Source organism: Hylobates moloch, unplaced genomic scaffold, assembly GCF_009828535.3.
Source record: "Hylobates moloch isolate HMO894 unplaced genomic scaffold, HMol_V3 SCAFFOLD_21, whole genome shotgun sequence".
Lineage (NCBI taxonomy): Eukaryota > Metazoa > Chordata > Mammalia > Primates > Hylobatidae > Hylobates > Hylobates moloch.
In genome coordinates, this window is record NW_026652296.1 from 43,073,517 (window position 1) to 43,100,860 (window position 27,344).

The 27,344-nt window shown below is 42.5% G+C and overlaps 2 protein-coding genes and 1 long non-coding RNA gene across 5 annotated transcripts in view; 1 reads left to right on the forward strand and 2 right to left on the reverse strand.

Moving 5' to 3' along the window:
- The window catches only part of LOC131382255 (uncharacterized), a 37,457-nt gene extending 17,671 nt beyond the window's left edge, over positions 1–19,786 (forward strand). Inside the window, exons 2-5 of the long non-coding RNA XR_009211556.1 lie at positions 14,317–14,399; positions 14,573–14,677; positions 15,404–15,527; positions 19,664–19,786. This is a non-coding gene — a long non-coding RNA (uncharacterized LOC131382255). The remainder of the gene's footprint in view (positions 1–14,316; positions 14,400–14,572; positions 14,678–15,403; positions 15,528–19,663) is intronic.
- The window catches only part of KAT14 (lysine acetyltransferase 14), a 45,156-nt gene extending 25,173 nt beyond the window's left edge, over positions 1–19,983 (reverse strand). For 2 of the 3 annotated variants that reach the window (XM_032142414.2, XM_058433275.1), the window contains exons 1-5: positions 19,725–19,983; positions 17,320–17,438; positions 11,296–11,417; positions 2,983–3,164; positions 11–430 (exon numbers count right to left, since the gene is read on the reverse strand). In XM_032142414.2, coding sequence (XP_031998305.1) covers positions 11–430; positions 2,983–3,164; positions 11,296–11,417; positions 17,320–17,438; positions 19,725–19,983 — 1,102 coding nt within the window. The remainder of the gene's footprint in view (positions 1–10; positions 431–2,982; positions 3,165–11,295; positions 11,418–17,319; positions 17,439–19,724) is intronic. The other variant, XM_058433273.1, reaches the window with a different exon arrangement.
- Positions 19,984–20,299: 316 nt separating this feature from the next.
- LOC116461022 (protein PET117 homolog, mitochondrial) lies at positions 20,300–24,792 on the reverse strand. Its single transcript, XM_032142415.2, has 2 exons — positions 24,604–24,792; positions 20,300–20,449 (listed from the first exon to the last, which is right to left on the reverse strand). Exons 1-2 carry the CDS (start codon positions 24,697–24,699, stop codon positions 20,300–20,302), a joined length of 246 nt encoding a protein of 81 aa, XP_031998306.1. The 5' UTR covers positions 24,700–24,792.
- Between the last annotated feature and the right edge of the window lie 2,552 nt (positions 24,793–27,344).

Below are 27,344 nucleotides of genomic sequence, written 5' to 3' on the forward strand. Positions count from 1 at the left end.
AAAGTCTTACCATGAAACAAGGCTTGTGGGGGCATCACATCTGGAATCAGATCTGCTTCTGAAAGCAAGCTAGGTGTGGCAGAATGAGAGGCAGGTGTCCCAGGGGCAGAGAAATCCAGAGAAGGAGAAGGAGATGGGCTTGTCAGCGGGGTGCGGTCAGAGGAGCTCAAGGAGGAAAAGTCAATCACTTCGCCTTTTTCCAGAATCACATCTGGCCTGCGGCCTCGGCTTATGAATTTTACAGGGGTAGAAGATGTGCTCCTGTCAAGAAAGCCAGCGGCCTCCTTCTGGGCTCTTCTAATGTCTTTTGCTTCCTGAGTTCGAGACCTTTTCTCTTTTAATTCCATGGCAGATTCCACAGGATTCCGACTTGCTCGTTTTCTAAGTCCCTCAACAGTAATGATGGGATCTAAAGTTGGTTTTGAGGCTGCTAAGAAAGAATAAATACAGGCTGAGTATCCCTCATCTGAAATGCTTGGGCACAAGCATGTTTTGGATTTCAGATGTTTTCGGCTTTTGGAATATTTGCATTATACTTATTGGCTGAGTATCCCAAACCCAGAGATCCAAAATCTGAAATGCTGCAAACGAGCATTTCCTTTGAGCGTTATGTTGGTGCTCAAAAAGTTTCAGATTTTGGAGTGTTTTTGATTTTGGATTTTCAGATTTGGACTGCTCAACCCATATCTACATTTTAAAATAACTACTCAACTTTAGTTTCTTTTGCTAATTTATTATTATGAATAATATCATGTTCAATAAAGAGAAATGTTCAATGAATGCCCTAAACTAAAAAAGACTTAGATATCTCTTGAGAAAAAATAAGTTATACTGCAAATTTAAACAAATAAATACTATCTTTCACCTACTGGAACTGGCAAACATTAAAAGTTTAGGCAGGCGTGGTGGTGCACGCCTCTTAATCCCAGCACTTTGGGAGGATGAGGTGGGCGGATTTTGAGCCTGGGAGGTGGTGGCTGCAGTGAGCCAAAAAAAGTTTGATAAAGCTCAGTAAATGTATGGGGAAATGGGCATTTTCATGGGCATTTCAATGGGCACTTTTTTTTTTTTTTCGAGACAGGGTCTTGCTCTGTCACCCAGGCTGGAATGTAGTGGTGTGATCTCGGCTCACTGCAACCTCCGCCTCCCGGGTTCAAGCAATTCTCCTGCCTCAGCCTCCTGAGAAGCTGGGATTACAGGCATGCGCCATCACGCCCGGCTGATTTTTGTATTTTTGTACAGATGGGGTTTCATCACGTTGGCCGGGCTGGTCTCGAACTCCTGACCTCAGACGATCCACCTGCCTCGGCTTCCCAAAGTACTGGGATTATAGGCATGAGCGACCATGCCTGGCCTTATTACAGTTTCTTGGAGGATAATTTGGCAATCCTGACTAAAATTTTGAATGAATATGCCTTTTGATGTAGAAACTCCAGGAATTTATCACATTTTCACATGTACACAAATTTGTAGAATTGTAGCACTGTTTAAAGTAACAAAAGGTCAGGCATGATGGCTCACGCCTGTAATCCCAGCACTTTTCGAGGCAGAGGCTGGAGGATCACTTGAGCCCAACAGTTCAAGACCAGCCCAGGAAACACAGTGAGACCCTATCTCTATTACTTTTTTTAAATGTTTTAATTAAAAAATAAATAAATAACAACAAAAAGGTAGAAACAACCAAAATGTCCATCAACAGGAGAATGGTTTAACAAATTATCACATAATTACATAATGGATGTAATGAAATAAAATAGGGTAAATCTACATGTACTGTCATGGAAAGATGTCCAAGACATACTGGTAAGTGTGGCAAAAATGGAAAACTCGTAATAGTACGAGTCCATTTTACTTTTTTAAAAAAGTAGGAAAATGCTTAAATCTGCAGAGATCATTTCTGAAAGTATTCACAAAAGACAACAGTGGTTACTCTGGGAAGTGAAATTGCAGGCAATAGGCAGGAGGGGGAACTTTCATACTTTACACCCTTAAGTACTATTTGATTTTCTTCCCAATTATATTTTAAAAATTTTAAAAGCTCATCAGCCTGGTCTGGTGGCTCACCCTATAATCCCAGCACTTTGTGAGGCCAAGGCAGATGGATCGCCTGAGGTCAGGAGTTCGAGACCAGCCTGGCCAACATGGCAAAACCCCGTCTCTAATAAAAATACAAAAATACTAGCTGGGCATGGTGGCATGTTATTTGGGAGGCTGAGGCATGAGAATCATTTGAACCTAGGAGGCAGAGGTTGCAGTGAGCCAAGATTGCACCACTGCACTCCAGCCTGGGCAACAAAGCGAGACTGTACCTCAAATAAATAAACAAACAAACAAGCAAACAAATAAATATAAAAATTTAAAAGCTCATTAAAAGCTTTTTAGATTATAAAACCAGATCAATATGTGATAGTAAGAAGTCACTGTTAACATCTTTTTAAATATGAAAATGGCATTATGGTCAGGCTGCAAAAAGGAAAGAATCCTGATCTCTTAGAGATACATACTAAGATACTTAGGAATGAAATGTTGATTCCTGCAATTTGTTTCTAAATAATCCAATTGTAAGAATGGGGAAGGTTGGGGAAAAGTACTGAGGATTTAGATAAAATGAGACTGTCAGGAGTTAATGTCAAAGTGAGGTGGAAGGTACATGGGAATTCATCATGTTATTTATTATGGGAATTTTAAAACATCTCTTCACCTTTGTGAGAAGTTTAAAAACAAAAACCAGATGGAAAACATTGAACCTTTCAGATATCCTGGGAAATCTGTAAAACTGATAGCTTGATTAGGAAGTGATAAAATGTTTTTACGTGGCATTTATCTCTAGCACACACACAAGTGTCATCACAGAAGTGTTAAACAGAGTAGCTTCAAAGAGGCCTGAGAGCCATGCCCAGTGGAAGCAGGAGCATCTCCTGGACTCACACCACTTTGGCTCTGGTCTGACTAGCATCTTTTGTACTGTTCTCACAACAGTACCTTTTATTTTCAAAGTAGAGGCAGACAACTTCTCTCCTTCAGGTTTCATCGTTGGGGGCTTGTTATGAACAAGTTTCCACCATCCCGGCTCTCCAAATTCCTGAGCACCTGAACGGAAGTACATGGGACTTCCCACGCTGAGGCAGCCTGCCACGGTGCTCCACCAGGTAGACGTCTTTTTCCTAAAGAGTCCAAGAATTTAAAAATGATTGGCACTTCAATTTGCTCATTATATAGAAAAGACAGTCTGTGTATACTGTGACTCCTGGCCTGCAACATGCAATGGCACCTCCGGCTACTGAAGGAGCAGAGCACGAGAGGCAGGAGAGAGGCTCTGGAGTCCGCCTGCTTCAAACCCTGGCGCTACCAACTTCTAGTAGCCTCGGTTTGTTCATCTGTAAAATCAGGATTATAGAACTTACCTCACAGGGTTGCTGTGAGGATTAAATGAAATAATTCAAACAAAGCACGTAAAATACTTCTCATCACAATCATCACGATTATGGAATTCTACAGGCTAATTTTAATTAAGTTGCTTTGTTATGTGAATTAAGCACAGCTCCCAAGAATAAAGCATACAAAAAGCGTAACTGCCAGGCTGGGCATTTTGTGATAGAATTAATAACTGGCTCCAGTAAATAGCTCATTTTACCTGAGGAGTCGCACACATCTCTCAATCTGATCCTATCTGCCTTGATGCACTAGAGTGGTAACAAAACTATGTGATATACTCCACAAACACAGAGAGCACCTACTGCACAACAAAATAACAAAACATGCAAAATGTCAACTATCCGGGTTCCCTATTGAAAATTCTTTAAGGCGACTGTTCTATTTCCACCTTGAAAACATAAATCAATTGCCGGAAATCCTAAAAGACAGTCTTTCACAAGAAGACCAGTCTAACAGTTGGAAGGTATTGCTGGGAAGGCAAAGGAAAAGCATTCTGAGGAACAGAGATGTAATATTAATAGAAAACTCAGAAAATAAAACAAATAAGCTAAGCTATAGTAGGCATAAGCACTCTGAGGCTGGGTGCAGTGGCTCACGCCTGTAATCCCAGCACTTTGGGAGGCCGAGGCGGTGGATCACCTGAGGTCAGGAGTTTGAGACCAGCTTGGCTGACATGGTGAAACCCCGTCTCTACTAAAAATACAAAATTAGCTGGGTGTGGTGGCACATGCCTGTAATCCTAGCTACTCGGGAGGGTGAGGCAGGAGAATCTTTGAACCCGAGAGGCGGAGGTTGCGGTGAGCCAAGACTGCGCCATTGCACTCCAGCCTGGGCGACAAGAATGAAACTGGGCCTCAAAAAAAGCACTATCTGAGATGGAGAGAATGAAACCCCCAAGCTTTTGGTCCCAAAGTACCTCTCCTACATTCTTATCTTTTTCTAATCTTTCCAAACCCTCTCTAATACAAAATGTAGCATAAACACATACAATAGAATATTATTCAGTCTTAAAAATAAAGGAAATCCTATCATATACTGCAATGTGGATAACACTTGAGGACATTATGCTAAGTGAAATAAGCCAGTTCCAAAAAGACAAATACTGTATGGCTCTACATATATGAAGTGTTTAGAGTAGTCAAATTCATAGACACAGAAAGTAGAATGGTGACTGCCTAGAGCTGTGGGGAGGGGAGAATGGAGAGTTATTTAACAGGGATAGAGTTTCAGATCTGCAAGTTGAGAAGAGTTCTGGCCATCTGTGAATCTATATTCAAATATGTGAACATACTTAACACCACTGAACTGTACACTTAGAACTGGTTAAGATGGTAAATTTTCACTGTTTTTACTGCAATAAACAGAAGTCTGGGCAACATAGTGAGGCCTCATTTTTACAAAAAAATAAAAATAAAAAATTAGCTGGGTGTGATGGCACGTGCCTGTGGTCCCAGCTACTTGGGAGGCTGAGGTGGGAGGATCACTGGTGCCTGGGAGGTCGAGGCTGCAGTAAGCCATGATTGTGCTACTGCACTCTAGCCTGGGTGACAGGGTGAAACCCTATCTCAAACGAACAAAAACAGTAAAAAAGACTGACAAAGACTCAAAAGATTTTAAAAACCAATGTGTTATTTAGTGTGTGGAAAACGAGTGCGTACTTGTACATTGGCAGTGGGACTATAAACGGGCATATACTTTCTGGAGGTTACTTTCATAATGTACAGCAAAATTGTGTGTATCCTCTGACTTCACAAATCTACTCCTAATCACAAAAACACAAAGGATAGATATACAAGAATATGCCCTACAAGGATAACTTAAACACAGAAAAACTGGAAATAACATAAATGTTTATAAAATTATCGGCCAGTGTTACAGATTTCATCGTGTCCTCCCAAAAGATGTTGAAGTTCCAGTACTTGTGAATGTGACCTTATGTGCAAACAGTGATCATGAGGTCATTAAGTTGAACACTAATCCAATATGACTGGTGTCCTTACACAAAGGGGAAACTTGGACACAGAGACAGACGTGTAGAGAGGGAAGATGCATGAAGACACAGGGAGAACATCATCTACAAGCCAAGGAAGGCCTGTGGCTAACAGAAGCTAGGGGAGAGGCATGGAATACTCTCCCCCTCACAGCCTTCAAAAGCAACCAACCCTATCAACACCTGGATTTCAGATTTCCAGCCTCTAGAACTAGAATACATTTCTGTTGTTTAAGCCATCCAGTTTGTGTTACAGCATCATTAGCAAACTAATATAGCCAGCTAAATCACAGCACAACAGATTATGAGATATTTGTATGAAATGGAATAAATTTGTTGTCAGGACATATACAAACACAGTATTTATGAATGGCCTCAATAGTTTTCCCCCAAAACTATTATTGTGGTAAAATATACATAACATTTACTATCTTAACAATTTTTAAGACTAGAGTTCAGTGGTATTAAGTACATTTATATGGTACAATCACCACCACCATCCACCTTCAGAACACTTTTCACGGGCAAAACTGAAGCTCTATATCCGTTAAACAACTCCCAATTCCACCTCCCCGCCAAGTGCTGACAACCACCGTTCTACGTTCGGTATCTGTGATTTTCACTACCCTAAGTATCTCAGATAAGTAGAACCACACAGTATTTGTTTTCTTGTGATTGGTTTGTTTCACACAGCATAATGTCCTCAAGGTTCATCTACACTGCAGCATGTACCAGAATGTCCTTCCTTTTTAAGATTGAATGATACCCACTGCATGTATATGCCACATTTTGCTTATCCATTTATCTACTGATGGACACTTCAGTTGCTTCCACATCTCAGTTATTGTGAATAATGCTGCTAAAAACATGGATATACAAGTATCTCTGAGACCCTGCTTTCAATCCTTTTGAGTATATACCCAGAAGTGAAATTGCCAGATCATATGATCATTATATTTTTAACTATTTGAGGAAACACCACACCATTTTCCGCAATGATTGCACAATTTTACATTCCCACCAACACTGCAAAAGGGTTCTCATTTCTCCACATTCTTGCCCACAGTTGTTGTTTTGTTTCTTTGATAATTGTCATCCTAAGAGGTGTGAGGTGGTATCGTGTTATAGATTTGATTTTTATTTCCCTAATGATTAGTGATGTTGAGCATCTTTTGATGTGCTTATTGGCCATTTTAATATCTTTGAAGAAATGTCTATTAAATTCCTTTACCCATTTTTGCAATGGGGGGAGCTATAACAACAATGGCTGCCATCTCTTTTCACCTCTATGATTAGAAGCAACAATCAGTGATCAGAGCACAAATACCCAGTATTTTGAAAACAGGCTTATTTTTGCCCACCCTGGATGCTACAAGCTGTGTGTAAGCCACTCCAGAACACACACACAGCTTTCTTCCTAGTGGCTGGAGAAGGGGGATGGGTAGCTGCTACTGCATTAAGAACTAAAATTGACCAGTATTAACCGCAATCTACTGTCTATGCCTTCCCTTGGAAACCACAAGCCTTTATTAGACTCCGGAGTTCCAAAATAGTTCCATCAGTCAGATTCTGCCAGTGCAACTGCTGTCCAGGCAGGAAGGCAAATGCTTCCTATCTGCCACCTTCCCAGAAACCTCCTTGTAAAGTTGATTGAAGTGTAGATACTACGAATGTGTACTATCATATTTCATCAATTCGAAGATCCATTAACTTTAAGATACACTATTTTATGTACAAATAAGAGCTAACTACCAATTAAATTGACATATCATTAACTATAAGATGCATCTAGCTGTCAGAGATGTCAAAATTTGCAAAATTATGTATCTTAAAGTCAGTAAAATATGGTAATAGAAGAAAATATTCAAGCTATTCTTCACTAATTGAAACTATACCTTCTGGAAGAATTCAAGGTCAGGACTGTAAAAGCAGATTAAATGAACAAATACTAGGCAATTATTCAGTAATAACTAAGTTTTCATATACTTTTTAACTTGTTTCTACAATGGTACATAAAATTATTTAGGTTAGCACTAAAAAAAAACCACCTTTCTACATTTAAACTTTAATAACATATTAAAGGCATAAAAGAAAAACCTGTAAACATCTGAAAGAAAATTCAGAACTTCATTACACTGTATAGTATTCTCTTAGATCTTGTGACAAATGAGAAATGGTTACCATTTTTAAGAATTTAAAGTATGTCCTGGCCAGGTGCAGTGGTTCACGCCTATAATCTCGGCATTTTGGGAGGCCAGGCGGGTGGATCACCTGAGGTCAGGAGTTCAAGACCAGCCTGACCAATAAGGTGATACCCTGTCCCTACTAAAAATACAAAAATTAGTCGTGCATGGTGGGGTGTGCCTGTAGTCCCAGCTACTCCGCAGGCTGAGACGGGAGAATTGCTTGAACCTGGGAGGCGGAGGTTGCAGTGAGCTGAGATCGCGCCGCTGCACTCCAGCCTGGACGACAGAGCAGGACTCTGTCTCAAAAAAATAAGTAAGTAAGTAAATCAATAATGTACGTCCTATGGATAGCAGAATGAAAATCTTTAGTAGCTATGAAAAAAGTGTACCTTAAATATAAATGCTCTTTACAGACAGCTTCTCTGGGGTATGGTAATCTTGTTAACATTCACACACAGAAATGTCTGAGCAAGTGGTAACTACCCAGGGGTAGTGGTTTCAGGGGACTTCTCCAGTCACTGATGTTTCAAGTGGAGTTCGCAAAGTGAAGAGCAGCACTGTAGCATGAAACCGGGTGGCAAGAATCATAGAGTGATTTCTAATTCTCTTTTGCTTCTTCTGGTTAGATCAAGAGAAAGTTTACTGCTTTACATTCTCGTTAACAACACTTGTAGCAGCCTCCCTTTTTGACTGGAAAAGAAAGTCATGGCTTGCCATTATATGCCATGGGATCCAGCTACAATTTAATAGCATTGTTTTATTTTTATTGTTACATTCTATTTATGACAATTTATATAGGTTTCCCCACTTACTATGGTGATGTTGTTTCTTTTTAAAATTAAGTGACTTGATTTAAATAAGAAGATCAAATAAATAATAATTCCAGTAATATACCAATATGACCAACACACTAAATAAACTACACAGAAACTGGAGAGTAATTAATGCCTTTCATTGGTATGTTAAAAAGAAATAAGGCTCAGCTGATTCCTCTCAGAACATGCTCTAGAAATGAACAAATGAAGCAATTAAACAACTTCTGTTAAAATCCAGCAATATTCTTAAAAACAGGCAATCTAAATCTAATTTCTTCCAGGAAATAACCCACTAAATAGAACAGCACTCAAAGATCATGAAAACATTCCAAGATCCAATTTTATCAGTTTTTTCCCTTTCTTATCCCTTATAAATGGGGTACATTAAGGTCCATAAATAGTGCTAAATCATTAAACTAAACAACAGATTTCTTTTCCTTATGAGAAAGAACGAGTTATAGTGTCGATTCTTTTCTTAGCACCAATAAATAGCTCAAGAACTAAAATAACCCCTTTTGCAAAAATGTAGGGAGTCTATTCCATTTTCTCACAGCAGCCTGCCGGTCACCCTCCTTCTGACTGCCCTCCCGCACTCTCAGTAATACGAGCAAAGCTGTGATTCCTCAGCGTCTGAAGAAACAGAGGCTGCAGTGAACCCCAAGTGAGGAAAGACATGAACTCCCTGCCCTGACTTGAAGTGATCAAAGACTTTGTCATGTCTAAACTAACCTCATTATGTAAGATTCATGAATCTCACACAGGACTTCGGACAGCAACTAACAATCAGAATCTCAAACAAAAATTCACCAATGTGGTAGCAAACTCACAAGTACCCAAGAGCAATAAAAGTCTTGACAGATCCACGTGGACATTTAGTGAAAATATATGGTCGCAAGGTCTGTGCATCGGCATCCCTGAGTCTAATGAACCAAAGCAGCCACTGGGGAGAGCACACAGCAGCAAACTCAAAGCGCAATGATAAACACAGTGACCAATGAACAAGCCATATGCAGATGTGCCCAGACTTTGCTAAGCACTATGAAAAACAGTTAAAAATATAAAAGAGTGTCTACTTTACAGAGTTAAAAACAAATACTAGTAATACAAAACTATTAACTAAGGGCAACCTAAATAGATGCAGTCAGTAACTGCCATTATTTTTCCTCTCTTGTCCTCCTAGAAGGCACTGCTCTGTTCGGTTTTTTTTTTTTTTTTGGTTGGTTGGTTGTTTGAGATGGAGTCTTGCTCAGTCACCCAGGCTGGAGTGAAGTGGCACCATCTCAGCTCACTGTAACCTCCGCCTCCCAGGTTCAAGCGATTCTCCTGCTTCAGCCTCCCGAGTAGCTGGGATTATGGGCACCCGCCACCAAGCCCAGCTAATTTCTGTATTTTTAGTAGAGATGGGGTTTCACCATGTTGGCCAGGCTGGTCTCGAATTCCTGACCTCAGGTGATCCGCCCGCCTCGGCCTCCCAAAATGCTGGGATTACAGGCCTGAGCTACCAGGCCCGGCCTGGTTGGTGTTTTCTAAGAGATGGGGGTCTCACTATACTGTCCAGGCTGGCCTCAAACTCCTGGGCTCAAGTGATCCTCCAACCTTGGTCTCCTGAGTAGCTGGGACAACAGGCATGCCCCACCACACACAGCTTAAAAGAATATAATAACCCTATCTCCTCAAGTGAAATATTGACTTATCCAACTCTTGAACAGTCTCATGTAATACAACTCTTATTTTTTAACATTCTAAGAATTTCTTCAAAAAACATCATGTTCAGTTGAAATAAACATCTTTTTTTTGTTTGGTTTTTTTTTGAGACAGAGTCTCCCTCTGTTGCCCAGGCTGGAGTGCAATGGCGCAATCTTGACTCACTGCAACCTCCACCTCCTGGGTTCAAGCAATTCTCCTGCCTCAGCCTCCTGAGTAGCTGGGATTATAGTTGCCTGCCACCATGCCCAGCTAATTTTTGTATTTTAGTAGAGATGGGGTTTCACCATGTTGGCGAGGCTGGTCTTGAACTCCTGAACTCAGGTGATCCACCCGCCTTGGCCTCCCAAAGTGCTGGGATTACAGGCGTGAGCCACTGCGCCTGGCCAAGTTTTTTTTTTCGGTCAAGTTTTTTTTTTAATCTTAAAAAAGTAAAAACATTCTCTGGAATTCAAAAATTTTTGTAATTGCCACAAGTAAACACTCTAAATCTCTAACAAGGTAAGGAACGGTGGCTCACACCCATAATCCCAGCACTTTGGAAGGCTGAGGCAGGAGAGCTGTTTGAGCCTAGGAGTTTGAGACCAGCCTGAGACAACACGAGACCCCAGTCTCTACAAAAAAATAAAAAAATAAGGCCAGGCGCAGTGGCTCACGTCTGTAATCCCAGCACTTTGGGAGGCTGAGGCAGATGCATCACTTGTGGTCAGGAGTTCAAGACCAGCCTGGCCAACATGGTGAAACCCTGTCTCTGCTAAAAACACAAAAATTAGCTGGGCATGGTGGCAGGTGCCTGTAATCCCAGCTACTCAGGAGGCTAAGGCAGGAGAATCGCTTGAACCCGGGAGGTGGAGGTTGCAGTGTGCCGAGATCACGCCACTGCACTCCAGCCTAGGGGATAGAGCAAGACTCTGCCTCCAAAAAATAAATAAATAAATAAGCCAGGCATGTTGGTGCACACCTGTAATCCCAGCTACTCAGGAGGCTGATGCAGGAGGACTACTTGAGCCCAGGAAGTTGAGGATGCAGTGAGCTATGGTCATGCCACTGCACTCAAAAAAATTAAAATAAATCTCTAACAAGTCTACATTAGGCTGTCTCAAATCTTGTATACTTCATTCTTTACATATTCCTTCAAGTATAAGATTTTTTAAAAACACATTACCTATTCCCTAGTAAAAAAGTCCAATGTTTCTCAATAAAAGCACAGATATCTTCTTTCCACCTGAAATAACCTTGACGTCCACTTCCTTCCAGAGACAAGTTGTACATTGCCAACATGACGACCTGAAACACAATTGAAACAAGAGGTGGGAGAACAGCACAGTTAGGGATGTTAATCTTGAGGGGGGAAAAGTTTCTTCTGTTTTATATTCTGAGTAGGAATGGTGGGGAACAGAGGGAACAAAGGAAGGACGGTATCTTGGAATATTCCCAGGGTAGAATTTACTTCCTTTTTTACTTTCAAGATATCACTAATCCACTTAATTATGTGCAGAAACTAAGCATCTAATCCTTAGATGCCACACATGCAGGGCTAATATTGTGGCTGAACTGATGGCTACAACAAAGCTGTCCCTGAATCAGTTGATAAACAGGCATTGTCCCAAGGATCCCGCACCCTACACAGTGTAGTCCTAAATCAAGGGCTACCTTCTGGCCAGCAGGAGGCCTCCAGGTGCCTACTCCAGCCAGCATTTTCTGACCAACGGCACTACCTTTTATCAAATATCTTGAAAATCACCCTTGTATATACTTCTCTAAGCTCTTAGATGGCAAAAACAAGACTCAGAATTTCAGAAGTAAAAATAATGCTACATGCCATCTACTCGGTGACTTAGCCGTTTTTACCTGTCAAACTCCTCCTTCAAATGAAATCAGCATTAGAAAAGAAACAGGGAACTGAAAGGCCTGGCCACTCAGCCCATTCTCAGAGGGCTCCAAGACACCTCCAGAGCTCAGGATGCAAACTCCTAATCTAGTCTACTCTTATTTTGCAGATGAGGAATTCATGGCCCCAAATGGGGAGGTATTTTCCAGAAATATAAGTAACACATGCTCATTATAAAACACTCAGTAATACAGTAATACAGAATGTATTACTGCATTCAGTAATACAGAAAAGAGCAAAGGAGGAAGTAAAAATCACTTGAAATCCACCATCAGGAAATAATCCCATCCTTTCAGACATTTTTCTTTGAATCTATACTCAGATACTCATATAGATGTTTTTTTGTGTTTGTTTGTTTGGTTTTTTTGAGACAAGAGTCCCACTGTGATACCCAGGCTGGAATGTGATGGTGTGATCTCGGCTCACTGCAACCTCCGATTCCTGGGTTCAAGCAATTTTCCTGCCTCAGCCTCCCAAGTAGCTGGGACCTCAGATGCGCACCACCACTCCCAGCTAATTTTTGTATTTTCAGTAGAGACAGGGTTTCAAACTCCTGACCTCAAGTGACCTGCCCGCCTCAGCCTCCAAAAGTGCTGGGATTACAGATGTGAGCCACTGCGCCCAGCCTAATCCTTATTTCTATAAAGAGCATCCTGTGGCTGTAAGGAGTGTAGTAAATTGCAGTTAATGTCCCCAACATCTGTATTCACAGCATTAAATCCCCAACAGTCTTACGGAAAGACCAATATCTACACCACTCAAAGGGGCCCAGTAATTCTGACCCTTCACTAACCAAGTTTCAATTTCCCCCATTCTTAAACTTGCAATACTTGCAGACAGTCTAAAAACAATTAACCCCATGAACAGATTTTTTTTTTTTTTTTTTTTTTTTTGAGACGGAGTCTTGCTCTGTCACCCAGGCTGGAGTGCAGTGGCGCAATCTCGGCTCACTGCAAGCTCCGCCTCCCGGGTTCACGCCATTCTCCTACCTCAGCCTCTCCGAGTAGCTGGGACTACAGGCGCCCGCCACCAAGCCCGGCTAATTTTTTTTTTATATTTTTTAGTAGAGACAGGGTTTCACCGTGGTCTCAATCTCTTGACCTCGTGATCCGCCCGCCTCGGCCTCCCAAAGTGCTGGGATTACAAGCGTGAGCCACCGCGCCCGGCCCATGAACAGATTTTTTAAAATGTCTTCCAGTTATATCTGCATCTGGTCTACATCAGCCAACAAATATCTTCCTTTAAACAATCAATATTTATGGGAAGTTAGTGTTTAATGGGCACGGAGTTTCATTTTGTAAAGATAAATTCTGGAGGTAGATGGAGGTGGTGATTACACAGCAGTGTGAATGTACTTAATTCCACTGAACTGTACACTAAAAAATGGTAAACTATATGTTATGCATATTTCATCACAATTTTAAAAAATAATTATTGCTCAATAAATAATTTAAGAAAATCATAGAACAAGCTTTGCCCACTCTAAGAGTATCTCAGAACTATGTATTTGCTGATAATCTCAGTGATAAAGTATTTCTATGACTTTTTTGTATAATTGAGACATTTTATGACCCTAAAAAGTTAAAGTTTACATATTTACTTGAAAATAACTTTTTCTCTTATCACTTAATCTTTACTGGGCAAACTATAAACTAATATATAAAGGACCTGTTTTTCCTTCTCTCCTGGAATTTATGATCTAAAAGAATGAATCCCAGGCCGGGCATGGTGGCTCACGCCTGTAATCCCAGCACTTTGGGAGGCTGAGGTGGGTGAATCACCTGAGGTCAGAGTTCAAGACCAGCCTGGCCAACATGGTGAAACCCCGTCTCTACTAAAAATACAAAAATTAGCCAGGCATGGTGGCACACACCTGTAGTTCCAGCTACTCGGGAGGCTGAGGCAGGAGAATCATTTGAACGTGGGAGGCGGAGGTTGCAGTGAGCTGAGATCACGCCATTGCACTCCAGCCTGGGCAACAAGAGTGAAACTCCATCTCAAAAAAAAAACCACAAAAAAATGAACCCCAGTTTAGTTTTCCGCTCTCATGTTACCAGACCAAGCTCATCAGTAATGAAGCTGATCTTGTGGACCAATGTATCCACAGGGCCTAGCTCAGAGCTGGCAGGTACTCAGTATATGCTGAAGAACACTAGAAAAATAACGAGCAAAGATCGATCATGGTATCTTTACTTGTGCCATAAGAATGAGTCTCCAGGAAAAGAATGCAAAAACTTCCCTATCCTTCCCAATGTTTGATAAAGTTTCTCCTATGTATGGAACTGCTATTCACAGGAGTCACCAAGGAAGAGGAAAGGACACAGAAAGGGAGTGTGGCAGGAAGGGGCTTTTTAATCAGGAGATCAGACCTCTTTACTGTAAGTATTTTATAATACAAACAAAATGCTGTTCGTGTTACAAGCATTTCTACATATTTCTTTGGTAAATCTTTCAAAGTTTAAGATTTAAAGACAGAAAACCCACATTTCAATATACTAAGAATGTGGCTACATCGATGGAGTCTATTCAAGACCAACTGATTCTCTTTCAGGTCTTCAATGAGAGATGGGCTTTTTCAGATGCAACTAGAAATACTGGTCAGTTGTTTGCTAAGAACCAGATATGTGCAACCTAAGTTATCACTTCACCCTATCAGGTTAGTATCCACCATCAATACGTCTTTTGGAAGTGAAAAATTAATCTGCAAGTTATGTTAGTCTAATTAAATATGCAAAGTGGCCAGGCACGGTGGCTCACGCCTGTAATCCCAGCACTTTGGGAGGCCGAGGTGGGTGGATCACCTGAGGTCAGGAGTTCGAGACCAGCCTGGCCAACATGGCAAAACCCCATCTCTACTAAAAATACAAAAAATTAGCCAGGCATGGTGGCGCGTGCCTGTAATCCCAGCTACTAGAGGGGCTGAGGCAGGAGGATTGCTTGAACCTGGGAGGCGGAGGTTGCAGTGAGCCAAGATCATGCCACCGTACTCCAGCGTGAGCAACAGAGTGAGACTGTGCCTCAAAAAGATTTAAAAATTTTTTTAAAAAAAGAATAAATATGCAAAGTGAGCCAATATTACATATTCTGAGCAAAATAAGCAAAAGCCAGCTTTTCTTTTAAAAAGAACCACTACGAAAAACTCACATTTTTGAAAATAACAAATTACATATATTTGCTCTTCTTCCATTTTACAGCTTTTGAGAAACCACTGCAGGACAAATACAAATTTACCTGTGTGCACATATCACAATAATCTATTAATAAGATCTTGCCTACACACAGTATCCCATGTACACTTGAGAAAAATGTCCCAATTATAATATTCATAAAGCTCTATCCTCAATACAAACTTCTCTTCATTTTCTACTTACATTTTTTTCAGGCAAGTCAAAGAAAAGACTTCCTAATTCAACACTGACAGACTTCATCAGATGTCCTAATAAAGCACTGATAATTAAGATAATAGACGAAGGCTATTAAGGCAACTACAATTTACAAGGAAAACCGTAAGTGGCTAAAATGGTGTAATTTAAAATCTTTCTCATCACTCTATTTCCTTCAAAGTAAAAAGTGCTGTGGGTAATTATCTTGTTGATCTGTTTATTATCAAAATTAAGTATAGAACGTCAGCTGTCTTGGGGCAGAGGCCTTAGCTGTCTCGTTCACCACAGTAGTCTCAGGTCTAGAACAGCACCTAGTTCATAATAGGTACTCAGTATCTGTTGAATGAATGAATGAACATAAAAACTAAGTAATATATGATTTTTTTTTTTTTTTTTGAGATGGGGTCTCACTCTGTCACCACCCAGGCTGGAGTACAGTGGCTCGATCACAGCTCATTGCAGCCTCAACCTCACAGGCTCAAGCAACCCTCCCACCTCAGTCTCCTGAGAAGCTGGGACCACAAGAGTGCACCACCACCACACTTAGCTAATTTTTGTATTGTTTTGTTTTGGTTTTTGGTTTTTTTTGAGATGGACTTTCACTCTTGTTGCCCAGGCTGTAGTGCAGTGGCGCAATCTCGGCTCACTGCAAACTCCGCCTCCTGGGTTCAAGTGATTCTCCTGCCTCAGCCTCCCAAGTAGCTGGGATTACAGGCATGCGCCACCGCGCCCAGCTAATTTTGTATTTTTAGTAGAGACGGTGTTTCTCCATGTTGGCCAGGCTGGTCTCGAACTCCCAACCTCAGGTGATCTGCCTCCCTCAGCCTCCCAGAGTGCTGGGATTACAGGCATGAGCCACTGCGCCTGGCCTGTTTTTTATAGAGACAGGGTTTCATCATGTTGCCCAGGCTTGTCTCCTGAGCTCAGGCGATCTGGCCGCCTCCACCTCCCAAAGTGCTGGGATTACAGATGTGAGCCACCATGTCTGGCTTCATTTGGTTTTTGAACTAAAAAGTATACACTGATGCCTTATTATTATTCATATTATACATTAACATATTGATATAGAAACAAAACCAAAACAATTTAATACAACCTGGAGATCAGTAAAAAGCTATTGTTTAGGATACAGCTGGCTTAGATTAGGGTGTTGGTGTTAGAGACGGTTAAAAATGAACAAGTATTTCAGCAAACAAAAATTCAAACATCTCCGAGTTCAAATGCAGAAAAGCTGGGTTATGTCGGTTTTTGCAATCAGTCACCTTCCTTCTTCCAAATCTATTTTCAACATAGCCATCTTTCCACTTTAAAAAAATAGTTTTATTGTTCTTAAAATGGCTGCCAGGAAAATGAGAATTTCATTTTCAATTATAATCAGAGCTTGGTATCACATATAAATGAAATCATGAGATTCTCAAGCCTCTCAAGCCCAATTCATCAAGTCAGCAGTGAATATTTTTCTTTTTTTTTTTTTTTTTTTGAAAAGGAGTCACACTTTGTCGCCCAAGCTGGAGTAGGAGTACAGTGGCGCGGTGTGGGCTCACTGCAGCCTCCGCCTCCCAGGTTCAAGCGATTCTCCTGCCTTAGTCTCCCAGGTAGCTGGGATTACAGGGGCCCACCACCATAGCCAGCTAATTTTTGTATTTTCAATAGAGATGGGGTTTCACCATGCTGGCCAGGCTGGTCTCGAAGTCCTGACCTCAGGTGATCTGCCTGCCTTGGCCTCCGAAAGTGCTGGCATTACAGCGAGTATTTTTCACTCCCTTCTCCACATATTTGGTATCTAATTTCATTGCGAAATAAAAAGTGCCCCTCCAAACAACTCAAAAGCTCATCCCTACGTTTCTAGATATTCGTTCCAACAAACTCCTGGGGGAACCACCCTCATGGACTTGGGGAAGGGCTTTTTACTCACTTGCTGCCATGTCAGCTTCAGCCTTTCATACTGCTCCTTGCCATCTGCTGAGCAATCCGAACAAGTAAACCTAAAAAAATTATCACCCTTAAGGTAACTGAGCTGTTCCCTCAGCTGACCTAGGAGAAAAACAAAAAGTCACATCATGGGTTTATCTAGAGCAGCGGTAACCTAAAGGCTTAATCAGTTTATCACCCAGATTTTCCTTTCCCATGTTGTCTTCTTTTCTTCAGCCAACCCACAATTGCAAGATGGGGAAAAGGAAGGGAATAAGAAAGATTTCTATTCTTCTAACACCAAGTATACGCCCACTAAGATCTGCAGGATCCAGTAACTTTTAGGAGAAAGGTACTGGAAAAGCAGGTATTGTTGATGGATTTCCCAACTGTCACATTCCTGACTCCCAGAGGCAGGTCTCTTCACACATTCTTTCAAAAAATATGAGCTCCTGCTGCATACCAGGCACTGGGCTAGGAACTGGGAATACAAAGTCCAAGACAGATAATGGTGCCTGCTGTCACAGGTTTGCACTTCCCTGAGGGCTGCATATAAAATAGGTGATCACAACAGCACAGTGGTTCTCCACGCTCACAGTGCATTGGAATCACCCAAGTTGTTCTTGGTTTTCTAAATATGCTTGGTTCTAGCCCAGATAAAATGAATCAATTTCTGAAGCAGAGCCTAGGAGTTACATTTCTTAGTCCCTCAGGTGATGCTGATGCTCTGTGACACATAAGGAATGGAATGTGATGTGTACTACAGGGCAGTGTGAGGGTAAATAAAAGGGGAGCCCAACCTATATTAGGGGGAGGCGTAGGATTAGAAATTGGCCAGGTGAAAAGGGGTGTCTTTGCATATAGGGAGAATGGAGGCTGTGGAGATGCACATTCCAGAGGAAAAAAACTGTGCAAAGCCCTAAGGATAAGAATTGATTGTGAAGAGTAAGTTCACCCTAACTGCAAAGTTGTGTGGGGATCAAAGAAGCTACAGTTAGCAGGGTCCTGACCACAAAGGGCAACAGGACAAAGGGAAAGCCACTGAGAATTCAGGCAGAACCTGAAATTAATAAGCAGAGACTGCTCAGAAGCAAAAACCAGCTAACTAGTAAATTCTACGTTTCCTGTGAAAATGTTACTATTAATTTGTTAACAGTGACTAAATTTGAAGTTGAACCCATTTTAAGAAAACCATTTCCACATGCCAGAAAATGACCCTCTTCACAATTATATATGTATTTCTCTGACTTGGTTACAAATTATATTACACAAAGGCATTCCTCAAGTACCTATGTCTTTACTAGTCTCTTGCCTAATGGGAAAATCCTGTTTCGGTATGAACCATATGATGGCTGGCAAGCCACGCTCCTCAGGTGCCAGGAAGCTGGCCACTGAAAATCTCAAGATCAGGGCCAAGCACAGTGGCACATGCGTGTAATCTCAGCACTTTGGGAGGCTGAGGCGGGCGGATCACCTGAGGTCAGGAGTTCGAGACCAGCCTGACCAACATGGAGAAACCTCATCTCTACCAAAAACACAAAATTGGCCAGGCATGGGGGCACATGCCTGTAATCCCAGCTACTCGGGAGCCCGAGGCCAGAGAATCACTTGAACCTGGGAGATGGAGGCTGCAGTGAGCCAAGATCGTGCCATTGCACTCCAGCCTGGGCAACAAGAGGAAAACTCCGTCTGCAAAAAAAAAAAATTAGCCAGGTGTGCTGGCAAACGCTATAATCCCAGCTACTTGGGAGGCTGAGGCAGGAGAATCGCTTGAACCCAGGAGCCGAGATCATGCCACTGCACTGTAGCCTGGGCAACAAAAGCAAAACTCCATCTCAAAAAAAAAAAAAAAAAAAAAAGAAAGAAAAGAAAATCTCAAGATTGAGGCAATCAGGGAGTGTGTATGAGGTATCTCTTGCCAGCAGAAAAAAAGGAAAATGGAAAAAAAGACTGGTCCTAGAAAAACGGCAAAAAACATCTTCAATCTGCTAATTCTAACCTCTTTTCAGTATACAACAGCAGGAGTTCTCCACGTAAGTTAAATATTAACAAAGTAATTTTTATAAACTTGAACATGAATTCAACACTGGGACTGGAATTTGGCCCTAAATCTCTATGATCTTGTTAGAAAAATATGGCTAATTCTTTAAGTAACACAGGATTTCCAATTTTCTCAATTTTATTGAGTTACCACCAAAAGTGTTAATTTAACAATGTGATAGAGGTTGACAGTAAGTTTCATTAGTACAAACATGCCTGTTTTATATAAATTTATAGCTGATGAACTAGAGAATAAATATAATTATCCTTTTATTTAGATCTCTTTTACATTCATGTTTCTTTCACAGGTTGGAAAAACAAACCTTCACACAGGAATTGACAAATCAAAGGAATTGAGAAGCTCCTTACTGGCTGGTATCCATTTTTGGCACTTGTCACAGAAGTAGGACAGCTGCTCCTCTATCCACGACACATCTCCTTCATCACTGTTGAGGGAATCCCCACTCTGGTCGTGCGATAAGTCCACTGATGCCTGATCCTCGGATTCCACAATCAGGAGCGTCTCTCCCTCCACTTCACCTTCCTCCAGTCCTTCTGAGGTCGATGTTCTCGTGGCTTCGTCATCATGCCGACTGATCAGACTACTCAGGTGGATGCTACTATCCATCCCTTCCTTCTCTCCCTTCTCACAAGCTCAGCAGTGCTTCTCAGTAACAACCCTAAGCTCTGGACAGTGACCCTAATGGGGCTTCTACCAGGAACACCCAGACAGAGACTCTTCCAAAGAGTGTCTGCCCACACTCCTTTATTCAGATATAAGGGACGCTGAAAGCAGTAATTTACAATATATGACCCACTGTCCTTTATTTGATCAAGTTTAAAAGGACAGTGACCAAAAAAAAGATGAAGATACTACTAAGCTACTCTCCATCAACACACACACAAACTCGTGTTGTCTGTCCAACAGATATTTCACATTCAAGTCATGATTTTTGAGATCCTTTTGCCAATAACATCTTCTCTCTTTCTGCTTCGAGTTGCTCAGTCAAAATAATCTGTTCTCCCAAAAGACGAATGTTTTCTTTTTTCCGAATTTGCCTCTCAATGTCTCTGATAACTCCGTCACGAAGCCTCTAAAAACGTAAGAAACAGATTTCAGTAACATCCCGAACAGGTGGTCTCCATCCTTGTGCCATTCAAATCCAAATAACAGTGTTACCAAAATACACTTAAAACTTTCGGATTCCAAATATCCAGTTACTATTTTAATTTTCTGTACAAATGTAAAATGTAATAAATGATCAAATAAATTTGGTAGTGTGCTAAATGTTATTACTGAAATGATTTCTTATCATATTTTAAGAAATTCCTGAGTGTTTAGCACAGAAAATTTAATGGGAAATAACAGAAAAAAAAAAAAAACTGGCACTATGTTAAATTTTTTTTTTAATTTATTTTTTGAGACAAGAGTCTCACTGTGTTGCCCAGGCTGGAGTGCAGTAGCATGACCTCAGCTCACCGCAACCTCCACCTCCTGGGTTCAAGTGATTCTCTGGCCTCAGCCTCTCGAGTAGCTGAGACTACAGGCGCGCACCACCATGCCCAGCTAATTTTTGTATTTTTAGTAGAGACAGGGTTTCACCATGTCATCCAAGCTGGTCTCGAACTCCTGATCTCAAGTAATCCACCTGCCTCGGCCTCCCAAAGTGCTGGATTACAGGTGTGAGCCACTGCACCCGGCCAATGTTAAATTTTTAAAGTTTAATTGATATGTAATGCTTTAAAAACTTGGCGAGTTACTACAGTAACAGTCTAAACTACTCTTCTGTTAGCAGTTATCCTAGCTGAACAGTAAACATCAAGAGAAAAAAATGCAGATTACTAAATTCTGAACTTGGCTTCTAGCATGTAAAGTTAAAAATGTAAAAATCATGCAGAATTATTATTAATTATATAACAGAGAAAGAAGAAAAAGAAGAATGCTACTACCAGAGGAAAAAATAAATGCTCATCAATGGTAGTGACCTTAGTAAGCACTAAAAAACCACAGCATTTCAGAACATGGACCTGGCACCCAAGACAAGACTTTTAAAAACATCAATTCAGTCATTACTAATAACTTTTTATAGTTTATTGCTCACAAAATACTCTAAAGGTTTTAGGCCAGGCGTGGTGGCTCACTCCTGTAATCTCAGCACTCCAGTAATCTTAGGCCAAGGCAGGCAGACTGCTTGAGCTCAGAAGTTCTAGACCAGCCTGGGCAACATGGCAAAATCCCATCTCTAGCAAAAATACAAAAAAAAAAAAAAAAAAAAAAATTGCAGGGAGTGGTGGCATGTGCCTGTGGTCCCAGCTACTCCGGAGGCTGAGGTGATAGGATCACCTGAGCCTGGGAGGCACAGGCTGCAGTGAGCTGAGATTGTGCCACTTCACTCCCACCTGGGTGACAGAATGAGCCCCCATCTCAAAATAAATAAATAGGATTTTTTGTTTTTTTTTGTTTTTTTTGAGAAGGAGTCTCGTTCTGTCGCCTAGGCTGGAGATCTTGGCTCCATGGCATGATCTTGGCTCACTGCAATCTCCACCTTCTGAGTTAAAGCGATTCTTGTGCCTCAGCCTCCCCAGTAGCTGAGATTACAGGTATGCGCCACCAGGCCTGGCTAATTTTTTTGTATTTTTAGTAGAGATGGGGTTTCACCACGTTGGCCAGGCTGGTCTCGAACTCCTGACCTCAAATGATCTGCCTGCCTCAGCCCTCCAATCCCTCATGCCTGCTGGGATTACAGGCATGAGCTACCGTGCCTGGCCAATAAATAGTTTTTAATAGTGGCTATATAGAGTAGAATTAATGGGAGTGGGGCCCAGGGCTTGCGTATGTCTGTGGGGTTTTTTCCAAATTATTTTACCTATTTTTAAAACTCACCTAATATAATACCTACTTGCTGGACCTCCTCCAGGCCTACAGCTTCATTATGAGGGATTTGAAGGAGTCCCGGGATTGATATAACTCAACTGAAACACAACTGTCTTGAACCATGCACCCTTGGCAAGATCTCCACTGAGACAAAAACAGAGGTGCTTATTCCACTCCCCCAACCGCAGGTCTTCCTGTCCTGTGCTTCTTACACCATGACACACCGATACCCACCCTCCCAAGCCCACACCATTCACCAGCATCATTCCTTCCACACCTGCCTCCCAGATCCTACCCTTCCTTCTCAGAGATGTCATGTGTGCTTACGATCTGGCTCTCCATCCCATCATTTGCTATCTTCCTCTAGGTTTCAAGGTCTATGCTGATTGCCTCACACATCCTTCCTGTGACCCTTACTGAACTACCTTTCTAACCACTTTCCTTACTAACCACTAAAGACCTCTTTATTCTTCCAACCCTAACACCTAGAACTCTGGCTCCTTATGTAGCACTGCTTAATTTTTGCTAGGTTACTGTGAGGATTACAGATGATATACGTAAAGTGCTTAATACACTGCCTGGTATGTGGTAGATGGTCAGGAAACAATATTCATTATTTAATTTCTTGCTTCCTTGAACCTTCCGACACATCCACTGTGCTAATCATTTGTCCTAGTCTTTCCCACTGCTATTAATACAATGTAAGCCCCTAATGAAGAACCGGACGTAAAAGGAAAAAAAAGAAACACACACACACACGTTATTCTGGTCAACCTTTTCTTTATCTCTAACTTCCAAATAACCACTTTTCCACTCTGTAACACAATGGTGCTTAGCCCTGTGTTAAAATTCTCTGGGTTACTTGCTGAACCAAGTTCCCATCCCCAGGAGATTCTGGTTTAAATGGTTTGGGGTGGGGACCAAGCCTTAGTCACGTTGTAAAAACTTTCCGGGGAACATTTCATGTTCAGCTAGGGTCCACAGCCAAGCTCTAATCCATCCCTACCCAAACCCTTCAAACATCACTTCACTGACGTCAGAACAACATCTGTCATACTAAATTTTACTCCATCTCAAGTTTTCCCAGGATCAACATCTTTTACTTTTCCTTCTAAGAGGCGGGAGTCTGCTGCCTGTATTCCAAAAGCTAGCCCCTTAGGACCACATTTTAATCCCAAATCTCTGATCTCTCCTGTGCCCTTTCATTGTTAAGTCATCTCATCCCCCTGTCAAAATTCTTGTACCATCACATGCTTCCTCTCTTCTAATTTCCACAGTCTGTGAACACCAAGAACAAAGACCTCATCCACTTCATCTCTGTATATCAAGCACATAGCACAGTCCAAAGCTCTGGGTAGGCAAATCAAGAAAAGACTGTTTACTCTTGATTCATCCAGTCCATTATTTTCACCCTTGGTGAACTAGGTTCAACCCCAATCACTGCCAAGTTGTTTTCTGAAAATTCACCAACGACCCAATTCCCTGTTCTCAGCACGGTCGTGAATCACTGATAGACTCTGGAAGAGCGGAGTTTCCTTATCTTTGTATTCCCAAGGTGCTTAGTGAGGTAGCTTCCACACAGTTATTAGCCATTAAAGGTCTGTCAACTTGAATAAGAAAGAAAATATGAACTGAGAGGAAAGAATAGATAGTCACTGCTGATCAGCAGGTCACGGATATTTCCTGAAATAAAAGTACCAAAAAGAAAATCTGGAAGCTGTTATCTCTATCGTTCCCAGATTCTAGTTTCCATAGCAAACTGTTCATTTAAACGAGAAGTGCAAATATCTCACCAAATTATCTTGGTCAAAGGCATGGAGAGTGAGTATGGGGAGGGGGGCTCCCTTACCATGGGATAAAATCAATAGCACTTAAAACACATTAGGCTTTAACCCCAACCTTGGGCCAGGAGGGAGGCTGGTAGCTTGCAGAATGCACCCCAAGAAATTCCTTCCCCGCCTTCTATTTTCTAGCGGCCCAAGTGAGATGTGGAAAGGTCCGCACCCTGGGGGCCGGCTGTGACTTGAAAACAGAGCCGCTGCGCACCCCAAAAGCGTGCGTGCCGTGCCTGTGCGGAGCAAGGCCCCTTCAGCGCGGAGCTCCCAAGGAGGCGCTAAGCCTGGCAGCCGGGTCGTCCTGAACCTGCGGGCTGCACACGCCCGCCGGGGGCTGCACACGCCCGCCGGGAGCTGCAGCGCCCGGAGCCCAGTAGGGCGGCCGCCGGCCGCAGCCGCAAACGCGTGGGGTACAGGGCCGCGCCACCGCGGGGGAAAGACACCAGGAGGAGCTGAGGAACCGAACGGGCAGAGACCACGAGAGGCCCCAGGTCACCGCCGCGCGCGGGCCCGGAAGAAACGGTCACGTGACACCGACCTGCTGGTCCCACTGCTGCTTCACATGTACGCCGGCCACTGTGGCCGCCGTCAGCAGCACCGAGAGGCCCAGCACCACCTTCGAGCTCCTCGACATCCCCACGCTGGCCGCCGCGGCCTCTCTCTCCCGCCCGCCCGAGGCGCAGAGGCCGCCGCAGAGTGCGCACCGCGGCCTGTTCGGCCCAGGCTCGACCCCTCGAGCGCAGAGCCCCAGCCGTCGCCTGCTCCGCCCGCCGCTGCCAGGCGCGAGCAATCGAGAGCCGAGCATAGAGCGGCGCCCCGGTTCTGCGAACTCTTGGCTTCGCTAGGGGCCTCCTGCACACCCCGCAGGCGACAGCGTTAGACCACCCCCGATTCAAATTCTAGGAGTCCCGGCCCAAACTGGCCCCGGCACCTTACCAGGGTGGAGGGTAGGGGTTCCATGCCTCAGTCAGTTCAGTACCAACCTCACCCCGGGTGGGGTCTGGCTACCGTACTGACCCCTCTCCCACAGACGTCCCTTCTGAGCCTCTGACTGATCCAGAAGCTTTGCCCAATACCGGCTTCGCCTAAACGCAGCCCCTCATTGCTCCTTTGGCAGGGCAGGCGCCACCAGGAGACCGCCTCGTTGGGCAGCTTCAGAGGCGCGGGGTTCCTATCCATGGAGTTTTTGTCTGAGGACCCATTATTAAACGCTGTAGTCGCGGTCACCTGGTTTCACCTTGACGCTGTGGGGCAACTGGTCAGGCTCGGATTTTTATTATTATTATTATTATTTTGATACAGAGTCTCTGTCTATCGCCCAGGCTGGAGTGCAGTGGCGCGATCTCGGCTCACTGCAACCTTATCAGATTCAAGCGATTCTCCTGCCTCAGCCTCCTGAGAGGATTACAGGCGTGAGCCACCGCTCCTGGCCCCATGTAATCTTTGTGATCACTTTTACACCCAAGTTTCTGGGCCAGTAATACAGGATTCCTTCTGCCCACATTACTAGGGAAATAAATGATAGAATGAAGTCTTGCGTTGGGAATAGTTAAGCAATTGTGCAAGACGCATTTTCACTTCTTCCTTGGGTAAAAAAGGCAAGACCTCCCAGAAACTGTAAGTATCTGATAGAGCAGCCAGTGAAGACGTGTTCATCATTCAGTCATTCTTTCCCACTAGAATTCACAGAGAACCAGCTTCTTCCGGTGGACACGGCTATAGGCAGTATTGATTAAGCCTCACCAGGGACTTTTACAACATTCATCACCGTTCATAGTGCTTTGTTATTCCAGTCTCTTATGTGAGCATAAATGGCATAAGGGGACCATTGCTCTTAAAGATATCTTTAAAGATACCTTTTTCAAATGTCATTTTGTCCACTGCATTTTTTGCAGCCTAGAGAGAATGTATCACTGAATTAGAAAATGGAGTTCTTGCCGTAATGAACTTTGGAGTGAGAAGAAATTCAATTCATGGTGTATTTGCATATTTCTCTTTAAAAATTATATTAGACTTCTTTTTATTCGTGGTATATCCTAGATATTTTCCCCTTTAAATCAGTGAGCCTTCAACAGAGCTGTATGTCTTTAGAATGTACATCAGGGAATTAGATCAATCACCTTTCATTTTATTGTGACTAATTTTTCAACTTGTTTTCTCGAAATGTACTCTTTTCTTTATTTTCAGGATACCAGAAGCAAAAAAAAAAAATTCTACTTTTAAGAAATCATTTATTATTAACTGTGTCAAATAAAAAAGTGGGTTGGGGGACTGAGGGAGGTCTTACAAAAAAAAAAGTATGTTTATCTGTTTAAATATTTATAAACCTAAGCAGTATATGTTCCATGATTATTGTCGCATAAATTACTGATTTGTGAGAGTGACTGCATATCATCAAACTGAGAAGCAACTGTTTTTTTCTTTTCTTTTCTTTTTTTCTTTTTAATTGAGACAGGGTCTCGCTCTGTCACCCAGGCTGGAGTGCTGTGGTGTGATCTCACTGCAACCTTTGCCTCCCAGATTCAAGTGATTGTTGTGTCTCAGCCTCTGGAGTAGTTGGGGTTACAGGCCTGAGCCACCAGGCTGCGCTAATTTTTGTATTTTTAGTAGAGATGGGGTTTCACCATGTTGGCTAGGCTGATCTAGAACTCCTGGCCTCAAGTGATCCACCTGCCTCAGCCTCCCGAAGAGCTGACATTATAGGTGTGAGCCACCTTCCTGGCCATGAATACATTTTCAAAAAGAAAAGTTCAGATTTGCTGATCACCTCTTTTCTGGTGTTGATTACATTCATTCTTTCAACAAATCTTGAATGTGTCAGAACAATGTATTCAAGGTACCCCTCCTGCCATCCCTCAAGCATGTCAATGCCTGGAAGGAAAAGAGACTGGTATACAAAATTATCACAGCAAAAAAGGAGAGATAGTTGACAAGAAGTAAATGTTACATTTGTGTCCCCTTAAATTCCTATGTTGAAACCCTAACCCCCAAGGGAATCTATTAGGAGGTGGGGTGTTTGGGAAGTAATTAGGGTTAGATGAGGTCATGAAGGTGGAGACCTTGTGATGGGATTAGTGCCCTTATAAGAGAAAGAGGCTAGTGCTCACTCTCCACCATGTGAGGACACAGCTGGAAAATGGTTGTCTGCAAACCAGGAAGAGGGCCCTCACCAGAACCCAATCATGCCAGTACTGTGATCTTGAACTTTCCAGCCTCCAAAACCGTGAGAAATAAGTTGTTGTTTAAACCATGTAGTCTATGGTATTTTTGTTACAGCAG

Excerpts from the sequence above, each read along its gene's own strand:
- LOC116461022 (XM_032142415.2), bottom strand. The coding sequence starts at position 24,699 with ATGTCGAGGAGCTCGAAGGTGGTGCTGGGCCTCTCGGTGCTGCTGACG. Across the intron at positions 20,450-24,603 it reads AGCAGCAGTGGGACCAGCAG|AGGCTTCGTGACGGAGTTAT; the intron begins GTCGGTGTCACG and ends TTACGTTTTTAG.